The sequence below is a fragment of the Myotis brandtii genome, unplaced genomic scaffold (assembly GCF_000412655.1).
Source record: "Myotis brandtii unplaced genomic scaffold, ASM41265v1 scaffold29, whole genome shotgun sequence".
Taxonomy (NCBI): Eukaryota; Metazoa; Chordata; class Mammalia; order Chiroptera; family Vespertilionidae; genus Myotis; species Myotis brandtii.
Genome location: NW_005361075.1, coordinates 1,621,012 through 1,630,569, shown reverse-complemented (window position 1 = coordinate 1,630,569; position 9,558 = coordinate 1,621,012). Strand labels below are relative to the sequence as shown.

At 52.6% G+C, this 9,558-nt stretch overlaps 1 protein-coding gene across 2 annotated transcripts; it reads right to left on the bottom strand.

Annotated features, from left to right (window-relative positions):
* Positions 1–2,172: 2,172 nt before the first annotated feature.
* On the bottom strand, positions 2,173–9,322 carry KRT8 (keratin 8, type II). 2 transcript variants are annotated; one of them, XM_014542093.1, is made up of 9 exons: positions 8,941–9,321; positions 8,298–8,363; positions 5,456–5,664; positions 4,820–4,880; positions 4,272–4,367; positions 3,536–3,700; positions 2,968–3,314; positions 2,785–2,843; positions 2,173–2,538 (listed from the first exon to the last, which is right to left on the bottom strand). In XM_014542093.1, the coding sequence occupies exons 1-9, from the start codon at positions 9,211–9,213 to the stop codon at positions 2,354–2,356; spliced, it is 1,461 nt and encodes a 486-aa protein (XP_014397579.1). In that variant the 5' UTR covers positions 9,214–9,321; the 3' UTR covers positions 2,173–2,353. The 2 variants fall into 2 exon arrangements, with proteins under 2 accessions (XP_014397579.1, XP_014397580.1); XM_014542094.1 differs by lacking the exon at positions 8,298–8,363 and having other exon boundaries at positions 8,875–9,322.
* Positions 9,323–9,558: the final 236 nt, after the last annotated feature.

Below are 9,558 nucleotides of genomic sequence, written 5' to 3'. Positions count from 1 at the left end.
GAATTGTATACAAGGAATATTTACTACCTATTCAAAAACAAGGTTTAAATTTTTGAGCTATGTATGACATGTACGTGTAATAAAAATCTAGTATTGTCAAAAAAAAGTGCTGGCCCAAGTGTCAGGACACCATTTCTGTCACTTACAGTGTGACCTTACTCAAGGTCTACATGCACAAGATGGGGTTTTAATATCTGCCTCCCAGGATTTTTGGAGGGTTGGAGTGTGATGTAGCACAAGATCTGCCATCAAGTAGGTATTTAAAAAATGGTAGCTGCTGTCCTTCTTCAATGTCCTCATAGAAATGAGAATTGGATGTCCAGCTCTTATACATTTTTGAATACTGAAAGGTAAATGGGAGACAGGGCCTTCGGAATGATGCGTGCCCTTGATCACATTGTAGATATACAATAAAGTGGACAGAAAGGAGGGAGGGAAAGCGAACTTTCCCTGGGGCTTTCCTGCCTGTCCCTGAGCAAACACCTGGGTGTGGAAACCCTGTGAGACTATGAGTGGCGCCCTTGGCTGTCCCAGGATGTCCCTTGCCTGGGGGCAACTCCCTCACCTCCCCCAGTAAGACAGCTGGTCAGCTTCAGGGAGGATTGGGTGGGGCACAATTTAAAATACTGACTTAGGGCCTCAGAGACCCCTCTCAACGGGTGCTGGCCTGGGCTCTAACACCACCCTCCTGGCTCCTGGGGGCCGGTGAAAGGGCCCCTCACACACATAAACAGGGGGCAGAAGGTTGGTATTGTTTATGAAATGTTTGTTTCAGTTATATACATATAACTGTTTTCAGATTGGAATAAAAGTGAATCTCTTACTACAAAATAGTTAGACAGCCATGGGTCTAGAATTATGGGTCTATTAGTTTTATCATCAAGAAGTGAAGTCCTGAAAGAGAACCTCGCTATGCTGATCAACTGAAAAAAAAAAAAAAAGAAGTGAAGTCCTTTATCATGACACAGTCCAGATCCCTGGCCTGGGTGGGAGGGGCTGGGTGGGAGGGGCCCTGGGCTGTCTGGAAGCAGCTCCACTGAGGCGGCAGCCAGGAGGGCAGCTGAGATGAGCCTTCGAGTGGGGGCCCAGGGTCTGGGGAGTCACGGGTCCAGGGACAAGACCCCTGGAGACTCCACAGCAAGGCCAGAACCAGGGTGTCCGGCGCCAGGCCAGCCCTACCGCAGTACCCTCTGCATGTGCTGTTTATTCTCCCTTGGGGTTTTGGCAAGTTCTGAAAATGCACACATCTCCGCCGTGCTAAGGGGTCAGCGTGTCTGCCTAGAACTCTATGGTGGTGGCAGTTGAACCAAGTGCCTCAGACGCGCTGCCCCACCCAGCTGTGTCCTAACCTGTGCCCGCCCTAAGCCTTGGAGACTGTGTTTCAACAAAGACAGGCAAATGCTAAGGCTTACGGAACCCATTCACCCTTAAATACACACAGCGTACCCTCCACGTGCACACGCCCTTTACATACTCAGCTGTGTAAATGATAAAAACACTTCAGGTGAAAGGGCAGAAAGGTGATGGCAAGAAGCAGTGCAGGACGGTTGTGCTGGTGAGTGGAACAGGAAGAGCTCACTTATCAATGCCAAGTCCTGTACTACCTTGGCTTCTAGAAATTGTGGGTGTGATACATCTAGTCGCTCAGAATGGACTCTGGGCCTCTAAGGAAATGGGAAAACCAGGACTCCTTGGTCCCTGGCTGCAAAGGGATGAAAATGGTAAAAAGACATCTCCCGCCCCCAAGGAACCCAGGTGCCTGGCGAAGGAGGAGTGCAGCCTTGAGAAATGGACAGCCCTGGGTGCAAATCCCGTCTATCACATTCTAGTTAGGCCAATTCCTTGGTCTTTCAGGCGTGGCTTTTCCTTATCTGCAAGCAGTCCTGATTCGGACTCCTGTGTCTATGGGGACTAAACTGTCCTGATACCATCTGAAACCTGCCCTGCCTACCTCCGGGGTTTGCTGCACAGATAAAAGGAAATGAGGTATTTGAGGTATTTGTTTAATGCCCAAGGCCTCAGCCAGCTTTCAGCAAAGACACCTCTGGGAACAGTGTGTGAAGGTCATATTTTCCTTCTGACCCCCACCCCTCCCCAGAGTTTCTGATCCCAGGGATAGGCCTCCTGACCCATCTCTCCCACTCCATGGGCAAGGGATACACATACAGCAAGTAGGGTTGGCAGAGCCCATTGAGACTTTATTTTGGAAAAAGAACACTTGATTTGGCTTTAGTTGGGGGCACGGGAAAGAGGCAGTCCCCCTCCCCAAAGGTGAGCTGAGGACTCGGGCTGAGCCTCAAGCGGGGCTTCCCGAGCCCACAGCTCGGAGGGCAGGAGGGCCCGCAGTCATCATTCACTTGGGGAGGACATCAGATGATTCAGACACCAGCTTCCCATCTCGGGTCTCAATCTTCTTCACAACCACCGTCTTGGAGGAGCTGGTGCGGCTGAAGGAGCCAGAGCTCCCGCCAGAGCTCAAGTTGGCCTGGAAGCCCAGGCCGTAGTTGAGGTTCCCATAAGATGGGGACATCAGGCCACCTGGTCAGGAAGAGGCAGCCACATGAGCACAGGAGCCCTGCACACATTAGGCTCCAATGACCCCTTCTCCCTCCAGTCCCCTGGGATGAGGAACTACCCTGGTTCACTTCTCCAGGACTGTCCGGGAATACCAGGAGCAGGGTGGGGCAGAACTTTGATATTAGCTATGTGACCTTGGACAAGGCAGTTAATTGGGCCCCAGCTTCCTCAGCTGTACAAGAGGGAAATGTATAGGCAGGGACACACCTGAATAGCCGCTGGTGGTCTTGGTGTGGATACTCATGTTCTGCATGCCAGATTCCAGCCTGTACCCAAAGGACACATGGATGTCAGGACCAACTCCTGGCCCAGGAAAACAGGACCCACCCCTCCTCACCCCAGGTCCCAGGGATAAGGTACCAGGGCCAGTCAAACACCCCCCACACCCACCGGTTCTCCTCGCCCTCCAGCAGCTTGCGGTAGGTGGCGATCTCCACATCCAGGGCCAGTTTGACGTTCATGAGCTCCTGGTACTCACGCAGCTGCCGGGCCATGTCCTGCTTGGCGTTTCTCAGAGCGGCCTCCAGCTCAGCCACCTTGGACTGAGCATCCTTGATGGCCATCTCCCCACGCTGCTCGGCATCAGCGATGGCAGCTTCCAGGGAAGCCCTCTGGCCTTTGAGACCCTCGATCTCAGCCTGGATTCGGCTGATGTTCCGGTTCATCTCAGAAATCTCAGTCTTCGTGCGACGCAGGTCATCCCCGTGCTTCCCAGCCAACGTCTGCAGCTCCTCATACTGTGGGGGTGACATGAAGAGTGAGGCCCTGTGCCCCCACCACCACCACCACCAACTCGCACACACTGCAGGCTTTCTTCCAGACCTCTGGGCACAGGGGCATCCCAATCTCCCCAGCACATAGCAGGCAGAGTGGTGTTTGAAATCCTGCACCCCGCTCATGAACTGGAGCACAGAACTGGCCAGAAGGGGAAGGCCAGCTTAGTGACCCTGCTCTTCACCTTGATCTGGTACATGGTCTCAGCCTCAGCCCGGCTGCGGTTGGCGATGTCTTCATACTGGGCCTTAACCTCGGCAATGATGCCATCAAGATCCAGAGAGCGGTTGTTGTCCATGGACAGCACCACAGATGTGTCGGAGATCTGGGACTGCAGTTCACGAATCTCCTATGGTGGGAAGGGAAGGGGATGAGGCCCTGTCCCTGCACACAAGGAGCCCCCTTTTGCAGAAGGGCCTTCCTTAAGGGACAAGCTAGGGGAGCAATAAGAGAGGAGCAGGTAGGCATGAGGACCTGGGAGAGGGCAAAGTCCTGAAGAAGCAAAATAGGTCAAAGACCTGGAACCTAGAGGGGTATAAGGATGAAATGAGGGCAGGAAAAAGGAAACTTGTCTTTGGGTGAGTAACCAGAAGGGCTGGGCCCTTCATGATATCAGCTACTAATGCTGAGCCCACAGTGGGCTCCCGCAGAGCCCAAAGACTGAGAACAAAGACATGAGAGAGAGTGAATCGTTGGGTCACTATTCTGTGTATGATGACCTTGGACAGGCTTTTTCAGTTCTCTAAGCACATTTTCTGATCTGTGAAATGGGGTAATCAACCCTCTCTCATGCATGGGGACAGAACTAGAGAGCATCAATACTGAGTTAATAATTACAGTAGCTGTAATTATTCAGAGGTGGGCCCTTGTCTGTGGTGCCGGGAGGAGTCTCTGATGAGGTTGGGGGAACAAGAACATACCTCTTCATACAGCTGCCTGTAGAAGTTGATCTCATCGGTCAGCCCTTCCAGGCGGGACTCCAGCTCTACCTTGTTCATGTAAGCTTCATCCACATCCTGTGGGGTGTTTTGGAGGGGGACGATGAGCTGGGTGACCACACTGGACCCCAACCCAGAGGCACCCAATAGCCTGGAATTCTAACTATTGCCTTCCACACCTCACTTGGTGGCCTCATCCTCCAGGCCAGCCTCTGCCCCATCGCACCTGCATCCCCAGCCCAAACACCTTTCCTCAGTTTTCTGCAGCACCCCTCCCCCTCCTCCTTCAGGAGGCCTGCTATGGCTAGATCTCCAATTCTACTGCTCCATTTCCATGTCCCAGCACCAATATCCAGAGTTCTGCTCAAATGCACCTCCTTAGCTGTTTTTGCCTACTTTTCCTATATCTAGGAAGTACCCAAACTTTGGCCCATTACTTAGAAATATTTAGAGACAGGCCCCAGAAAGCCTTAGTCCAAGTATCTAAGCCCCAACCTCCAGTGTCTGGTGAAGGTAGAGGGCTCCCTCACCTTCTTGATGAGGACAAATTCGTTCTCCATCTCTGTGCGCTTGTTGATCTCGTCCTCGTACCTGGTAAGGACAAGACTTAGAATCAAGGACCAAGGCAAAGGGGAGGTTACCCTGAGACTTTTTAGGGGGACAAGACTATCTAGAAAATTTATTTCATGGAAATAAAAGGGCTGGCCTGGTCCTTCTGCTCATCAGCCAGTGGGGAGGCCTGGAGCAGTACACCTATCTACAAATCAATGAATATTCATTTGATTAGACATAGGAGGCATATTAGGAGGGCAACAGGGACTGATGAGACCTCAGACAAAAGGGGCCAATGCTGTAAATATATATCAGAAGCCTATTGACTACTTGTCTCTCTGAGGTCTACTATGTAAATATTAACATATAATTTGTTGTCCAAATCTGGACAATTCTGAGACTAAAAGAGGGTTGGTGCAACTAACAATTATGCCAGGACAATGGGTGTAAACTAGACTGTCCTGAGAAAACCTGGTCACATGATCACCCTAATTATATAATCTGCATTGTCCAAAAATCGGAGGGCCATGGGGTCTTAGGCCTCTGGCCCCCTGGGGTTGACAGAACAGATGAATTCAGTTGGGCAAATGGCAGTGCGGAGGAAGGCAGCTTACTTATTCTTCAAGTCCTCCACCAGTCCCTGCATGTTGCCAAACTCTGCTTCCAGCCTCAGTTTCTCCTGACCCAGCGTGTCCAGCTGCCGCCGAAGGTTGTTGATGTAGCTCTCGAACATGTTGTCCATGTTGCTGCGAGTCGTCTTCTGCTGCTGCAGGAGGCTCCATTTGGTCTCCAGAATCTTATTCTGCTGCTCCAGGCTCCGCACCTGGAGGAGGAGGGAACGAAAAGCTCTGCTTGAGGCCAGGGCTCAGAATCTGGGGGGAAGCAAGCAGTGTGTTCCACTCCCCAAACAGTGGGTCTCCAGAACCCAGGGAGCTAGTTAGCTATCACCTAACAGAGACAGTATGGTGAGTAGGGTAGGGAGCCATGTCCTTCTAACTCTAGGGCGGGGACATGAGGGTGCATGGTTGGAAGGAGACAGCTAGGAGAGTCATGTTGAAACTATTTTGCAGAACAAATGGGCCTTCTTGATTTAGATTGTATATTACAGATCAATAAAAATAGCCAAGTGTTAACACTTTATATAAGACTGAAAAAGAAAGTGTAGATTGTTCTATTATCTACTATTATCATCATCATTATTATTTGGAGCGACTTTGAGGAACTCATACAGCTTATAGGAAACAAAAGCCCTAGGGCCTGGAGAGTAGTGGCCAGAAGACCTGGTTTTAGCCAAACACTGCTACTAACCTGGGCTGCATAACCTTGAATTGCTTCCCCTCTCAGAGTCCGGAGCTCCTCAAGCCTGCAATGGCCTAGACCAGTGATTCTCAACCTGTGGGTCGAAACCCCTTTGGGGGTCGAACGACCCTTTCACAGGGGTCGCCTAAGACCATCGGAAAACACATCTATAATTACATATTGTTTTTGTGATTAATCACTATGCTTTAATTATGTTCAATTTGTAACAATGAAATTGGGGGTCACCACAACATGAGGAACTGTATTAAAGGGTCGCGGCATTAGGAAGGTTGAGGAACCACTGGCCTAGAGGAACTCAGCCAGGTCCTTTCAGGAGCCCTCTCCTCCCCCCATCTGTGCAAAAGTCACTTGTGTCCAGGGAAAAGACAAAGGACTGGGCAGACCTGCCTGCAAATGGAAGACCCCCTCCTACCCTCCCCCCACCCCACCACACCCAGGAAACCCTCTCCTTGGCCCCAAACACCCCAACACGAAGGTCCTGGTTCCTTGGACACAAGGAAATCCAGATTTTAGGATGAGATTAAGCCATGTTAGAAGGGAAATTTTTTAAAAATAGTAACGGCTGGTTCCAAGAAGAGGAATTTATCTTCCTTAATCAACCCAAAGTTGTAACTTTTTTAAAATTGGGAGGGACTTAGAAAAGAAGGTTGACGTAAGGGTCTGGCCTAAATCCAATAAATCCCTCTGTAAATTCTTTTCTTCTCCAGGTCATGCTGCCTCAAAATTATGAAAAATAAGTGATTATAACATTTGGCCAAGGACCACTAAACTCTCTACCTTCATTAATACGTGAATAGGCAAAATCTCTGATTTAGGTATTCTCATGCCCATTTTATAGATGAGGAAATCAGTTTCAGCAAACAGTCCATCAAAGGGAAGGGCGGACACTGGGAACCGGGAATTGGGACTCGGAGCTAGTGTTTAACTACTTGCGGGGAGGACTCAAGAGCTAGTAGAACGCAATCAAGAAGCGACGTCAAGGGTGCTTAGAGCCAAGGAACTAGGAAGCCCTAATTCCTAAGGGGAGTTGAGCTTCCTAGGGCACTCCAATCCCTAAAGAGGCTAATCTGTCCCAGTATTTCCCGCTTTCCGTTCCCACAATGCCTCCCAGGAGCCAGTCAGCAGGGAGGGCCCAACCTTCCAGGGCGCTGAGGCCCCAGGGGCTCCCTAAGGGAGCCTACCCCCAAGGCTGCAAAACCCGGCCTGGCCTCCCCTCTGGGGAAGTGGAGCCAGGACTTTGGGGTGGAGCCTGGGAGGGAGGAGAGAGGGGACAAGGGCCGAGTGGGGAGAGGGGCGTTGGCGGACAGACACGTTATCTACAGCCATAAATTCTGGGGCTTAACAGGACGTGAAACCTGGGCGGGGCATCCAACGCCCCAGACTTTGAATCCTGGATGGGCTTTCTTGGAACCAACCCCTGGCGTCACCCCACCCTGTCCCCACACATACCCCTCCCAACCCCAGACGCGAAAAGCTCCCCAGGTAGAGCAGCGCGTTGCCCAGACGGCCCCGCCTCAGCCCTGCACCCCATGAGGGGGCGGGTCACTGCCTCGCCCGGCCCCGCCCCCTGCAGGCTCCAGGGCAGGGGCCAAGGATGACTCATCTGGTGCCCCCCACACTCGGGCCTTGGGACGCCGGAGGCTTCGATCAATATTTGTCTGTTTAGATCAAGACACCAGTTCCTTCTCCCAAAATCCTATCAAACTCATTCTTTTTTTTTTTAATGCCCAGGGGCACCTCTGGGAAACTGTTGGGGAAGTGCTAGGAGAGAAGGTGAACCTGGAAGAGGGGCACCCCTCCTAACCCAGCCTTCCCACCCGACAGCTAAACAGCTGGGACTGGTCCAGGCTGAAAGCTTTATCCACGATCAGAACTTGGGTTGGGGTGAGAAGAGTGAGGGAGAGAGGACGCCCCAAGATTTAGAATCAGAAGCTGCCCCATCCCTGCGGCCATCCGGAACCAAAGTGCATGGGAGGAGTGAGTCATAGGTTGGAAGAAAGGGTTGCCAGAGTGCGTAGAGCCCAGCAGGATGCCAGTGGGGCCTGGAGATGTGCCCACGGACAGGGAGAGCAAAAGAAAGGGCGCGGACCCTCTTCAGACCCCAGGCCCAGCCAGCCACGCAGGGGGAGCCCTCACCTTATCGATGAAGGAAGCAAACTTGTTGTTGAGGGTCTTAATCTGCTCCTTCTCCTGGTTGCGCACCTTGGGACGCCGGAGGCTTCGATCAATATTTGTCTGTTTAGATCAAGACACCAGTTCCTTCTCCCAAAATCCTATCAAACTCATTCTTTTTTTTTTTAATGCCCAGGGGCACCTCTGGGAAACTGTTGGGGAAGTGCTAGGAGAGAAGGTGAACCTGGAAGAGGGGCACCCCTCCTAACCCAGCCTTCCCACCCGACAGCTAAACAGCTGGGACTGGTCCAGGCTGAAAGCTTTATCCACGATCAGAACTTGGGTTGGGGTGAGAAGAGTGAGGGAGAGAGGACGCCCCAAGATTTAGAATCAGAAGCTGCCCCATCCCTGCGGCCATCCGGAACCAAAGTGCATGGGAGGAGTGAGTCATAGGTTGGAAGAAAGGGTTGCCAGAGTGCGTAGAGCCCAGCAGGATGCCAGTGGGGCCTGGAGATGTGCCCACGGACAGGGAGAGCAAAAGAAAGGGCGCGGACCCTCTTCAGACCCCAGGCCCAGCCAGCCACGCAGGGGGAGCCCTCACCTTATCGATGAAGGAAGCAAACTTGTTGTTGAGGGTCTTAATCTGCTCCTTCTCCTGGTTGCGCACGGCCTGGATGTTGGGGTCCACCTCCAGCTTCAGGGGGCTCAGCAGGCTCTGGTTCACTTGGACAGCTGTGATGCTCCCCATGCCCCCAGCTCCGCCGTAACCCCCGGCCAGACTCATGCTGGTGCCCAGGCCACCTCGGTAGCTGCTGCCCACACGGGAAAAGGACGAGGAGCTGATGCGAGTGCCCGGTGCACTGGAGTACGAGCGGCTGCTGAAGGCCCGGGGTCCGGAGGTGGACACCTTGTAGGTCTTCTGGGTCACCCTTGTGGACATGGTGGAGGCTGGAGTGGAGGCGAGAAGGCTGAACCTGACGGAGATTCGAGAAGAAGCCAAAAAAGCTGCTTGTAAGTGGGGGACAGCATGGCCCTTTATAAAAGAGAGCCCAGCCCAAAGGGAGGGGGGTGGGCCTCGTACCTGAGTGGCTAGGCCCGGAGGAGGCCGGGCCTAACCTGACACCTGCCACCTACAGGCGGACTCAGGTGGGGGCAGCAGAGAGCTGCTCCCACCCTGGAGCCCATTCCGGCACCACCCCCAGAAACCCAGGAAAGAGCAATTGGGCGAATGTGAAACTGGCAGGAATCCGGTGGCCTTGCACAGGTTCCCTGTAACAGAGAGACT

Coding starts and splice junctions, on each gene's coding strand:
- KRT8 (XM_014542094.1), bottom strand. CDS start 9,213: ATGTCCACAAGGGTGACCCAGAAGACCTACAAGGTGTCCACCTCCGGA. Junction 5,665..8,874: donor TTGCTTCCTTCATCGATAAG/GTGAGGGCTCCC, acceptor CTCCTCCTCCAG/GTGCGGAGCCTGGAGCAGCA. Junction 4,881..5,455: donor GTGGAGGACTTGAAGAATAA/GTAAGCTGCCTT, acceptor TGTCCTTACCAG/GTACGAGGACGAGATCAACA.